Source organism: Poecilia latipinna, unplaced genomic scaffold (assembly GCF_001443285.1).
Source record: "Poecilia latipinna isolate Pla-1442-1.1 unplaced genomic scaffold, P_latipinna-1.0 Scaffold271, whole genome shotgun sequence".
NCBI classification, from domain to species: Eukaryota; Metazoa; Chordata; class Actinopteri; order Cyprinodontiformes; family Poeciliidae; genus Poecilia; species Poecilia latipinna.
In genome coordinates this window covers 365,729-379,486 of record NW_015112887.1, presented here as the reverse complement: position 1 = coordinate 379,486, position 13,758 = coordinate 365,729, and the positions used below count along the sequence as shown (strand labels likewise).

Here is a 13,758-nt window from a genome sequence, read left to right as displayed (position 1 = left end):
TGGAAACTGAAATTAACTGCAGTGTGTTTCACGTACAAAGGAGAGAAAAAGTTCCCTTTTCATAAGCTGTCACATATATGAGCATGGACCTTTTTGCGTGTACTGTATGGATTGCGCTGAAACTGTGTTTTGTGTTTATGTATGTCACAGGATTTTTTGCAGCCTGTTTGAATTTCTTTCTTGAACATCAGCAACCCAAAATGTTTTTTTTTTCTCCCCCCTTGGTTCTAGCACAAAAAGACACTTTTAGATCCTCTATGAGTGAAATGCTGAAACTAGATTTCCTCATGTGTCCTTTTGCTCTGGCATGTTTTCTGTCACTCATTTAGATCATTGCAGCCACACGGTTAGCGGTTGGACTTTGTTTTTAAAGCTGAGGTCAGTACTGTTGGAGTAGAGGCTTAGGGCAAGAGGATCTGGTAAAATGATTTTGTACCTTCTGGACAAAGAAGTCATTGATTCCTTAAATGAATGCTGCAGTGCATTTTATACAGTTGTGTGGCAAAATATCTAAGAATTTATGCACTTTAATTCAATGACTTTCAAATATATTTATGGCATATTTAAATTTGAAGTCATTTGAAAAATTGCTTTTTGATTTAATATTAACTGACGTACAAGAACTGTTCTTCACATAACACAACAAATTACCAGAAGTTTGTGTTGCTTTTATTTTTCTGCTTATGTGTAAAACTGATCAACTGCATTTATAGCTATTGTACAGCTACAGAAATTAATTTAATGTAGAAATTTGGTCTGATGTGCTTCTTCAGTTGCATTTTATTGAACCGCTGGTAAAGTTGTGCAAAAATCCAAAAAGTGGAAGATGATTTCTATTACAGTAAAATAATCTCCCTCTGAAATGATCATATTTCTGTATTTCATATTAAGAACACAATTGCTGGTGCAGTGTTAATAGCTCCAATAGTAACTCCTATAACTAGAGCATTTCTCATGTAGAAAATGATAGAGATCGCCCATAGGAAACAGCAGCAGAGAATAGCTTCTTGGAGTCAACAAGTATCTATAGCAACAATTAAATGAGCTCTAAATGCCAACTCTTAGATTTTGAGGAATGTAAGGCAAAACTCTTTTATGTCCTATGATTACAAAAGAAAACGTGCTAGACACTGCTGGGATGTTAACTCATATTTTGAGCAACAACTCCTTCAGCTGGGTCTGGAGTGAATGTGTGGAAAAGAACATAATCATCTCTGTTAAGTAAAGTGTAGGAGCTGTAGTACTGTGGGGCTGTGTTTACTTTTCTGTAGGCTTTGATACACTTTTGAAATGCAATTTCAAGAAGAAAAAAACAGTTTACTTCTGCAGAATTACTTCAGTTTTCTTATTGTTTCTTATTGTTGGATTTTTCTGCATGTCCAATCCATTCAGCAGCATACAACTGCTGAAATCGAAGGCTAGATTTTCTGGATTTCAGAGCAAAATATACATTTATTTGAACACTTCCAGTTTATTATAAAGAAAATCTGTTAATATAACTTTTTACACATTGTTTCCAAAGGTGTCAATAACAATTGTCAATACTGTTCACTGTTAACTGAAAACAACATTCTCAATATATTTGTCAGAAGCTATTACATTTCAGTTTTTAACACAGCCCTATGAAGCCGGGTTATTTATTCCCATTACAAAATATTAAATACTGTATTTTTATGAAGCAGAGTACGATGGAGAGATTTTGTCATTTATCATCCATTTGACATTCTTGTTGGTAAGGTAATTTTATTTATATAGCACATTTTCAGCAACAAGGCAATTCAAAGTGCTTGTTGGGTCATTACTGTACTTTTTCCTTGGGTAAACTATACCACCAGCCAAATTTCCATGAGCAGTTAAATATAAAACACAGCCTTCCTCCCCGGGGTGTCAAAACAGTAGGGATGGAAAGTGTGCATTTGGCTGCTGATCAAATCAAAGCAGACAGAATTTTACGTTGAATTAATACCAGCATTACCAACAGTTCCTGTATAATAATGGGACAAAAATTTGTATCCAGCCATTTTAAAAATGATATTTGTACAATTATGAAATCATTTATCACTGTTTGTTTTTCACAGGCTTCAAGACGCAACATTCTTTTCCATCCAAGGAAAAGTCTGCCTTGAAAAGACATTTGCAGACACTTTTTGTCATTTTTAAGCAAAATGCAAACAAGGTTATATATTTATTTGTTGATAATGTCTGTGGATGTCGCTCTAAGCCAGAAAGACTGCACAGGCGTGACCTGTCCTATCCTGCAGAACTGCATCGAATCAGTTTTAGAGGATGGTGCCTGTTGTCCCAAATGTACACAAAGAGGTTGCACCTGCGAGGGGTACCAGTACTACGACTGCAAGCAAAAAGGCTTCAAAGACGGGAAGATACCGGAAGGGGAATCCTATTTTGTGGATTTTGGAAGCACCAAATGCCTGTGTCCCCAGGGAGGAGGGAACATAAGCTGCCTGTACATTGTGTGTCCTGAAATTTCCCCCAACTGCATTGATGTTTTACAACCTGCAGATGGGTGTCCAGTATGTGGGCGTGTCGGCTGTGCCCATGGCAGCAGGACGTATGAGGCAGGACACTCCTTTGAGTTAGACAAGTGCCAGGTTTGCCACTGTCCAGATGGAGGGGGCATGTTAACATGCTCTCCAATCCCAGGCTGTGACCTCCGTGGTGTTAATAACCCCACGTGGGCTACAACTACTGAAAATAACAGCCACCTGAGAGACATTAGCAGAGGTCATGACACTCAATCAACAAGCTTATTTTCCAAGGTTGGGCTGGCAAACGCTCTCCCACTTTATAAGAAGGACCCACCCAGTTTTGGCTTAGAAGACTATGACTATATACTGGCAGAACCGACATCTTCCACTATTCAAAATCTGGCCAAGTCGCAGGGTGCTGCTACAGTTCCTTCAACTCACCCAGAGTCAAGCTCTGCAACCTTCACGTCTCATGATGTCAGAGGAAATGACCTGGCTGAAAAACCTCGAAGCCCAGTGAGGAGCAGTGAGAAAGACCCGATGCGAGTCTTGGATTCAACCACTACAGGATCTCAAAGCAATTCACTACCATCGACAACAAGTACGGCCACTCAGGTAGTTTCCACGGACAACCAGAGGTCAAAGCAGGAAACTGAAGGAAGACCCATGAAACATAACACACGCAGAAATAAAGGACCCTTTGGTGAACAGAAACCCAGTCGTCGAGGCCACACTAGACATCATGGTGAAACCAGCCAGGCTGGCAGAATAGATGCTTTGATGCTTTTGTCTAAAGAGGCAAAAGCATCAATGGAGCACAAGTCCCAGCTTAGCAAACAAGAACACAGTCTCTACCCCACAGTTCAGTTTAGTCCCACCAGCAGAGCTCCAGTTAGGATGAGAGAAGAGCCTCAAAGACAATCTCACACCCTCGACAACTACCATTCACAGGATGTGGAGGAAGACACAGAAGGTAACTCTGACCCGTTATATTCATTTTAGTAAATATGCATTAGTACTGCTTTATATATATATATATATATATATATATATATATATATATATATATATATATATATATCTGTATTTATAGAAAACCTTTCATTTTTCATTTACATGATTCCATTAATAAAATAATGAAGGATTGCAGTGCATTGATAGACAGGAAGCAGTACTGTACTTAATTTAAACTGATTTTATAGCAATACTAAGTTGGTATTGATACATTGTCCTCTCAAAGGATAATATTTAGAACATCTTGAAACAGAAAAACCTGTCTCCAAAGGCTTGTAAATAGCAAGTAATATTAAGCTTTTATTTTTATGTTATTGTGTGTTGTTTTTTTTTTTCGAAGAAACTGATGGGAGTGTTATTTCCAGTACATTTCTTCACTGATAGTGTTATTATGCTTAAGTTGTTCTTGAGATTATTATGCTTATTATGAAAACTGATGATAAAATAAGTGCCAGGGTGTGCAAAAGATAAGGGATACCTTTTTGAAAAAATATAAAATAACAATATAACATAGAGAAAAGTCTGTTGTGTGCATGTGTGTATATTTAACACATCAAAATTCAACTCCACACATTTTTTTTTAGAAACATCATGCTCCTCTGCAGCATGAAGGAGAATATGCTGAGAATCACACATTTAACTCACCTCTCTGTCAGTTTACTGGTCTGGATGTTTAGGTGTTTCATTAAAGCAATATCAGTTAGGAAAAACACCAGAATTGGTTTTAGTGCTGCAGCTCATCAATTGAAAAGGCTATGAGGTAATTTCCCAAAACCTTAAAAGATGATTGAAAATGTTACTATGGAAAAGAATTAAAGAAGTTTGCTAATAGTCCAAGTTGTGTGATGAACTTGGCCATGGAAATGGTGAAACTTGTCCAAAATGCATTTTGGCATGTGCAGCAGAGTACCAGCTGATAGATACAGTCACAGAGGTCTGGTGAGTTGGGCTGGATCTGCTTCCACAGAATCTGACTAGCTTGTTGTCACACAGTCAGCCAAATGTGTGCCAACTGTCTTGACAGCTGAATGTTGGCCAAAAGATTAATGAAAGAGGAATACATTCCTTGAAAAGTAAAAGAAAAAGCTTAACAGACTTTCTAAGAAAGGATCGAGGTGTTGCACCGGCCCAATTAAAGTAAAAACCTCAGCCAATACTAGAACGAATTGCCACCAACCTTAATCAACTGATGTCGCACTCTGAAAAGGGTGGTGAAAAATGTCTCGTTAAAAAGAAGATGTGTTGGACTAGTCCAGTTTTACAAAAGCAGGTAATTTAAAGTGACTGGTTGTAAAAAGTGTGGCTCTAAAGATGTTTAATCATAGAGTGCTTTTACAATATCTTAGAAACGTATTCATTCCTTTTAAGCAGTTTACACCTTTTGTCTTGTTACAATGACAAAGGTTAATTGGGGTGATATGTTATGGAGTATCCCAAGTAGCACAAAAGGAAGGAAAAGGCCACATGGTTTTAAATTTTGTTACAGTTAAAAATCTGAAAAAGAGTGCCTGAGTGCAAAACTACAAAACGTATCTTGAGTAACTTTGATTTTAGAAGCCATTTAATTTGTGGAGTCCTGCTATAAATCCAAAATGCATAGTACACATTTTTCAAAATGTGAATCTATAAAATGTGATGTGCATTTTATATTAAAGTACAAAAGGAACTTCTTTCAGATTTTTTTTGCCACTTTTCCATAAATGCTAGATTTTGGTAGTGCATGAATGACATTTTCATGTCAGCTGATTCATCCACCTGAGCCGTAGATTTCTGCAGTTCTTTTAGAGTTCCCATGATCCTTTTGGCTATTTTTTTATTAATGCTACGCAATTCTACTTGATTCTCATCTCCTTTATGTGCTCCTTCAGGGATTTCTCCCATTGAACTCTATTTCTATGGCGAAATTTCAACCGGGCCAATCAGTGAGCCAAAGGAAAAGTTGTGAACGATGACGTATATGTTTGGCATGGCTTTAGAATTGTAGTCTGCCTATATGTGGAATAAGTCATACAGTCCATGCTGGTCACATTTCCAAATATTGAATCAACATTAGCAGGTGTCTCCTTCGGCTCGGCACCTCTCTCTTCACGGTGGGGAATGGTTGTTTACAGCGCAGCCAACTTCCGGTAAGCTTCTTAGCATTGAACTGATGCAATACGTATGTCACTGCCAAATGTTAGCAACTGGGTAAAATGTAAAACCTTGACAGACTCCATTCCTCCAGCAAACAATCTATCCCAATAGCCAAGGATCCAGAACCTCAGTAAGAAGCAAAGCGTAGAACAAGAGACTAGTTTTTTAGCAGAGTAGTTGTAATGTGATAAATGTAAAAACACTTTAAGGGGCAAGAATAATTGTATCAAACTCTGTATCTGTTGTAGCTGTAACTTTGTGTGATGGTGTCAAATAATGACATCATGTATAATACTTGTTACATTTACCACATTTTATGGTATAACAATGTTCTGTCTGTCTAAGCTGACAGTAAATACACAGTAAAAATACTCTACAGAGCTATAATTTACATTGAGACCTGTCAAGATAGTTATGGTTTTTCAACACCTTTCACCTATATATATGCATAGTATGCAGAGGACATTGTTAAAGGTAACTAAAAGCTTTCCATTGCACAGAAATGCATGTGAGCCCATAAAGTATAGATTTATTTCTGTTGTACAGTTGTCATCAAATTTTCCCACACTGTCCTTAAATCCTCTTGGATTAACTTCATCTGTTCATATAAAGAATTTATAGTTTCACAGAGAGTTTGACCTAAATTTCAAGGTAGTTTTTTTTCTTCTTTTTCCCAGATTTGAAATGTGCTGGTCAGCAATTAACACGTAGGCTTCACTGCACTACACTGAAGTCAGATTTCCAGTATGGTGACATGTCAAAACACAAACGGGAAAATCCCCACTGATAAAGGCCTTGGGTAATGCATGTTATCATTGCTATTAGCACAGGATGCCAAAGTTATTTGGACAGGAAAAGAGAAAGTACAAATAACAAGCGCATGGCATTTTATTCCAAACAGGAGTGGGCTTCTTTTCCCGTGGGGCACAGTGCAAGTTAGAATCAAAGTTTTGTTTAGTCTATAACTAAAACTCATGCCCTGCTTTGCAGTTTGTGTACAAAAAGGGAGATTGTTTAGGAGTTCTAATGCTAAACTCATCTGGGTTAGGATTTCTTTGTGGTGGGGGTTTTACCTGAGAGCGGCATAATTCCCATGTGATGAATGAGACCTCTGTTATCGGTTGATTGCCAGGTTCTATTCCCTGTTCCCTATCGAGTCCATGATTGCCCATCTCCCATGAGACCGCTGCTTTCGTAATCTTCTTAGTAATAATAACCTCATCTGAAGCACACATCCACCCCTTTCCAGACATTAGGAAACACAACCTATTATGCTGATCTCAACTTAGAACTGTTTCGGACTTGGAGGAGGGGGGGAATGGATAAAATGCACCAGTAACACATTAAAGATCGTCTAGGTCGAGTTGAAACAAACTGAGGAGGCGCTTGTTTTGATCAGCAAAACTGTCACGACATGCTGCGTGCGGCAGCGGGCCGAGTCGATGTATAATTTTCTTTATGATGAAAGAGTGGGGTGAATTCCAGAACCGGCTGTGGAAGAGGTCGTTTCGACTGCTTTCAGATTTGGTTTGAAGATGATAGCTGGTTTATCTGGGGTGCCTTCCAGGTCATTTGCAGTAATTTTAGAAGTGTCTCTCGTCCTCAACGTGGTTCTTTTCCCAATGCACCTTTTCCTGGTGTTTTTAAATTAAAGCACACACACTGCTCCATGTGAAGAAAATTGGCCATAAAAGACAGCCGCATTAAACGAGAGCCCAGTCTGCGTCTTGAACTCATCTGCATTTATACATATGGAAAATAGTTATGACTTAAACTTTTTATCACAATATTTTGTGGTACTACTATGATAATGATTAAAGGGATGATAGGAAATTTTTTTTTTACTTCTCTTTTACATTTACTGTATGACTATTTACTGTAGGGCTTATATATATATATATATATATATATATATATATATATATATATATATATATATATATATATATATATATATATAAAGCTGATAATGCTATTGAAAAACATAACTATTTTTAATATGCATCTGATTGTAGGACACCAGTTGTATGCATACATCAAACTTTTTGTCATGACAGGAAATTTATCACAATACGATAAATGCCTACTTCTAATGAAAAACACTTTTATTTTGCTAGATGTTTGAGGACATGCAATCTGAGCGTCCAGTTTTCCTGACCACATTTACAGCAGCCAAACTCTTTCACATAAAGTTGTTTAATTCACCCTAATCTGATGCAATAATTTCTTACGTGAAAAATAGCTTTTTGAAGTTGAAAGCTTCTCGTTTAGGACAGACATGTTTATTTATATATTGGTCTACTCTAAAATCAAGAGTTGGATGGATTTCCCTTGGCAATACTCGAGCAGGTTTCCTGTATTCTGGCTTTCAAACAGCTGCCGAAATATAAATGGCGTAATAAAACAGCGAGAACCAGTGCTCAATTTACGAGAGTGGAAAATGCTTTTGATGGAGGCATGCAGAGGAAGCAGATGTTACAACGCTAAATATTGATCTTGGTTTGGGTGTGTCCTGGAAACGTGCAGCGTCCTTTGGAAACTAGAGCAAGCGGTTCAGAAAAAAATTAACATACTATGAATGATAAGCCTTGACAAGTGAGTATTTTGATGCTGTGGGTTTGAAGGAAAAATAGATTTTAGAGCCACAAGTCATCGTTTCCATGACAAAATAATATTTTTGAGTCACTGAGTCAGTCTCTTTGTAACAACACTGACTTAAAGCTGGGCACTCTGCAGGGGTGTAAACAGAAAAATATATTTTTAATGAGTTAAAGTGATGTGGGACCACTTTTGGCAACACAGAAAAAGAATGCAATAATCACTTTTGTTCCTAAGATCAACTTTGCAAAAAGTGTCCACTGAGCAACAGTCCAGTTCTTCTTCTCTTTAATTCAGGTAAAATGCTAGTAGCCCATTTAGGATTTATCCATGTAGTGAGTTTGAGATGGGACTGTTTCCTCAGTCCACTCCTGGTGAAGTTCCCCCAAATTCTTGAATGGATTTTGCTTGATAATCCTCTCAAGGTTGCGGTTCTCCCTGTTGCTGGTGCATCTTTTCCTACCACATTTTTCCTTGCACTCAACTGTCTATGAATATGCTTGGATACAGCACTCTGTTAACATCCATGACTGTTTCCCCTCCGGATGACTGTCTTCTGGACATCTGGACATGCATAGGCTCAGGCAACCATCGCAGGTGTTTTGAGTTAATTAGCTGATTAGGGTGTGACACAATGAGTTTCCAATATTTCACTTTTTTAGTGGTCTAAATCTGAGACACAGAATTTTTGTATTTATTTATTTATTTATTTATTTATTTATTTTTACTATCTGTGATCTATAAATCATCAAAAAGTAACAAGAAATAAAAGCTTGAAATATTTCACTTTGTGTTATGATTCCATATATAAACAATTCCCGGTAACACTTTATTTGAAGGGGGTTGAATAAGACTGACATAACTCCTGTCATAAACATGAATAAGCCTTCATGAATATTTATGACTGTTGTCATAAAGCATCATTCAGTAAATTATGACACTTTTAATACAAAGTTGACATTATTCAAAATGTCTGTTATGACAACTTGACATTAACCAAGAAATCATTACTGATATAAATTTGTTATAAAAGTATTACTGATTGCACTTTAAAAATTAGGTAACTTTATGTTATTAAAGGTAAAGTTTAAACAGTAATGATTTCCTGGTTAATGTCAAGTTGTCATAACAAAGACATTTTGAATAATGTCAACTTTGCATTAAAAGTGTCATAATGTACCAAATGACGTTTTATGACAACAGTCATAAATATTCATGAAGGCTTATTCATGTTCATGACATGTTATGTCATGTTTATGAAAGTGTCATGACAGTTTTATTCAGCCCCCTTCAAATAAAGTGTTACCCAATTTCCTTTGTGGAGCAAGTGACAAAATACTTAACTTTTTAAGAATTAATTTTTTTTTTAGATATACCTTTGATATATGCTAAATGGACATGCTTTGAGTTGTGTATTTTTGATTGTTCAACATTTTCGATGCGAATGATCTCACCAGTTTGGGACTAACATGAAAAAAGCAAAGCATCTGGTGTTCTTGTCTGTCTAATGAAGAGCTAATGGAAGGCTACAGAACAGATAAAAGACATGTTAAGAGCATACTGTAATTCGGTATCTCTTTTGTTGAAGCACAATAAATCAGTGTTTAATTGTTGCACAGCTGGATTCAGGTATAATTATAAGTGCTGTCAAGGAGAAAGAGCAGCTGAAAGATTCGTCATAGTGCGGTTGAAAAAGTTTTTCTTTCACAGTTGCTGTTCTGTGGAAGCATAATCCTTCAAAAACATCTGACATATATTGGAACCTCATGCCCCATTCAGTGTGAACACCTGGGGAAAATGTGTGTTGTGATCGCCGACTCCTTCAGGAGAAAATGAAAAGGAAGCAGAAGAATGATGGCAAATGATTATGTTTGCTGTCTTTTAATAAATATACTTCCACACAGGTTCAAAGGGACTTGTTTAACTGCGCCGCTTCCTCAGACGCTGTAGTTGTGTATCAAAGAGCCGCGGTGGCCCACCAAGTTTACATTTTCTCCTTTCTGAGTCTTTAAATTAAGCACATTGCACCAGTCACTTGCACTGATCTGTGGAATTGCTTTGGTCTGATTTTGTTGCTTTACAAAGAGACAATTTCAGTCAAAGGAAGTAGATGAGAAAAAAAAAACACACACTAAACTGATGCATGAGTCAGTCCAACTGTATCCTTAGTTATTGACGCACATTGTCTTAAAAAAATCTTGCAGCAGTTGTATAAGCAAATCTTTAATTTGAATACATAAAATCAATGAAGTTCTAACCTTTAAAAATGTACACTATCTATATAGTTGTATGTAGTAAACCTGGATCTTCTCTTATACTCACCTTAGTTTACCCTAAAAGTTTTTCTGTGCTTTTTACAACTTTTAAAATGAACGTCTAGGAGATGTAACAGAATGCATAAAATAAATCCAGCAACCAACAACCTAAAACGTCTGAACAAAAACCAGCTCAGCATAAAAGTGATTTAACTTTCAGGTCAGGATTTCACACATAACTTAAAAAACAATACACTGTAGGGTCTCTAAGGCCAAAAGAACAAGAAGAAGAAGAAGAAAAACCCATCCTGACTGAAAATGATACTTCTTATTTATAAAAACACCAAAAGTACAATGCCTAATCTCCCTGGTTAAGTCGGCAAGGGGTGTGACACTGGATGACTGAAACTTTTCTGCAGTCAACTTCTTCAATTTTTTTCTTCTTTGATTTTACTGGTGGTTGTCGAACAGTTTATTGCCACCACCTTAATACCAGTGGCGGTCCACTGAGAAGGAGTTAATGGTTTCAGCTGTGCATCAAGGTTTCCCAGCACACCTGCAATCAAACAGAACAGAAGAAAAAAGCTCTCTATAGTCAGTTTCTAGAAATCAGTGGATGTAACGGAGCTCTAGGCTGTATTTTAGATCATTACCCTTTTAAACGGCATAATAACTTCCCATTATCAAGATTTTTTTCTTTATTCTTTTTTTATATTCCCAAAGGGACAAAAAGCCCGCATCATTATGGATCCTCTCTCACATTTCCAAATGTTTTAAACTTTGTAATTAATCCTGTGTAGACACAATCCGGTTCAAGGAAGTAGTTATATATTTTAGGCATTACCTGACTTTAAAAGGTCGCCACACATTTTCTGTGTTCTCTCTCTCATTTTGGAGATTGCTTAAGAGAAATGGGGCCATGTGACACATCCCATTTGTGCTTCAGGGAAACAGGAATTGATAGATTACTTAAGCGGTAAAGTATGGAAGATTAATTTATTTAAAGCGTTTTACAGATCTTTCACAGTCAGTATATATTACCCTGTCACCTGTGCCCTCGTTTGAAACTTGTTTTGCAACAGACCATCAGAACAGCCTATGAGTCCAATTAAAGCCTTAAGAGAGTCAGAGAGCTGCCTTTTTTCCCCTTTTCTTTTAGTTTTGCAGCATAATTCCCAACAGCACAGTTGGTTGGGCTATTCATTGGCTCATTCTCAACTCCAGAGAAATTACCTTCAACACCAGCAGACTGCCTTGAATTTAAGGTTTGTGTTCTCTCCTTTCTCTGGGATTTGAAGAGAAACATTTAATCTGAAATGAAATGCTGTTTGGTAAATAATTTATTGCCGCCATGTGAACAAATCCAACAGACATACCTTTTTTTTTTTTTTTTTGTGGATTTGAGTGACATTGGTTGTGTGTCACATAGTCGCACAGAGACTAAATCCTTAAATCCCCTGGTATCAAATGACAACATATTTGTGCATTTTACCCGAGAAGTTGGATGATAAAGGTTTTTATCTGTGCATTGCTTTGAAATAATGTGCAGAAGAAAAAAAAAACACACACGCTACACTTGGAGTTCTCTTTGTTCAGTCTTCCAAATAAGAACATCTCTATGTAACAACATTGCAGAACACATTAGATGCGGTCGTATTGATAATATCACTAATCAAATTTTGCAGCTTCTCACGCACCGAGACTTAAGATGGTGAACTTTAACTCTAACTTCACAGTGTAAACAAATTTCTCTCCCCTAATTGGATATACTAGAATAGAATAAATCTTTTTGTCCACCAGAGTGGAAAATTGCCTTTTGCTCAGCAACATACGGGACAAACTGACAAGAATTTTAAAAGGGACCATGCACACTGATCACTCGGTGCACTGAAAGACTTAAATGAAGCTGTTTGTGTTTCATTTACAGTGTCTGTCAAAGAGCTGGTGAAGACCTGCTGTGAGACCGGGGAGAAATGGGCTTCGGCTAATGGCCACTGCAGCAACATGAAGCCACCCACAGATGATAGGCGCACCATTTGCTGGTGAGCTCATTATGTAACGTAGAAGCACTGAACCTGGAAACAAGGTGATATAATGGGAAAAAAATGTGCCTTACAGACGTATTGCATTACTACACCAGTCGTTTCAAATTTAGTTTTGCTTTTATTATTTAGCTGGCTTTCAAGCTCCTCATAATTAAACTTCTGGAAACTCGAAGCCACAACTCATTCAGCTCGTGAGGACAGTTTCTGCCCCCGGATGGCCACGGTTGCAGTCTAGCAACTGCCGCAGTTGTTTTTCATGTGCACCCTCTCTCTGTCAGGACCGCCCAACAGCAGTGCTGTCTCGGCTCTCTGAAAGAACGCCAGTGCTTGGCGGGAATTGAGGCGGCCAGAGGAGGAAGCTTCTGTAGAGAGGACGCCAGCAGTAAATGTGGGACGGATTCCTACAAGGCAAGTATCCAGGAGCAGGTACCAGGGCAAAAGTCTCAACAAATCCCATAATAACTGACTTCCCTAAAGTAATAAAGCATGTAATTATAACCTCGGTGTCAGTAGTATGTTCAATGTAATTATCAACATTCCCGAACCCACTCGTCTAACGTTTCTTGATGTACCTCATCACCTCATACTATTCAGCTTATCGATGCCATATTTATTAAGCTGTTTGTCAAAAACTACAAATTACCCTGAAATGGTTTCTGTTAATGTAGAATTATAAATTCAAATCAGAATATGTTCTCTGCGTCATAAAATACAATCCTTGAATGGACATACTTTTATTAAGCGACATGAACAAGCACTAACACAGCATTTATTACTCCTTTACTAGTGGAAGTAAACGTATCAAAACTTAAGCTCAGTTTTTTTACTACTTTGTAAAGAAAATAAATGTCAAGTCCTTCAGAACATGAACAGAACATGCCTACAAATCAATAATGTTCCTAGAAATGAGAGATCAGGCAACACTACAGCTTTGAAAGTATTCTAACCAATAATACCAAACTTTTTCAGTGATGACTCAACAAACCTTGAAAAGATGCCTACTTTTCTGGACTTGTTTCACAGCAAAGTTTTTGACAAGATCTCTGAAGTCCAGTGCCAGAGTCAAATGACTCAGGTTTTCCTGTTCCAGATCTGCGTCTATTTTTAACTATTTTATGCTTAGAGGATGATCACTCATCACTTGTCTTTTGGACAGGGATTGTCAGGTAAAGCCTTAATGAAATGTCCACATTTGGAAAGATGTACTGTAGGTTTATATATATATAT

The 13,758-nt window shown here is 37.3% G+C and overlaps 1 protein-coding gene across 1 annotated transcript in view; it reads left to right on the top strand.

Annotated features, from left to right (window-relative positions):
- LOC106948084 (fibulin-2-like) overlaps positions 1–13,758 on the top strand; it is a 34,809-nt gene that overhangs the window by 285 nt on the left and 20,766 nt on the right. The window contains exons 2-4 of the mRNA XM_015033548.1: positions 2,079–3,459; positions 12,414–12,528; positions 12,810–12,939. Coding sequence (XP_014889034.1) covers positions 2,166–3,459; positions 12,414–12,528; positions 12,810–12,939 — 1,539 coding nt within the window. The 5' untranslated portion in view covers positions 2,079–2,165. The remainder of the gene's footprint in view (positions 1–2,078; positions 3,460–12,413; positions 12,529–12,809; positions 12,940–13,758) is intronic.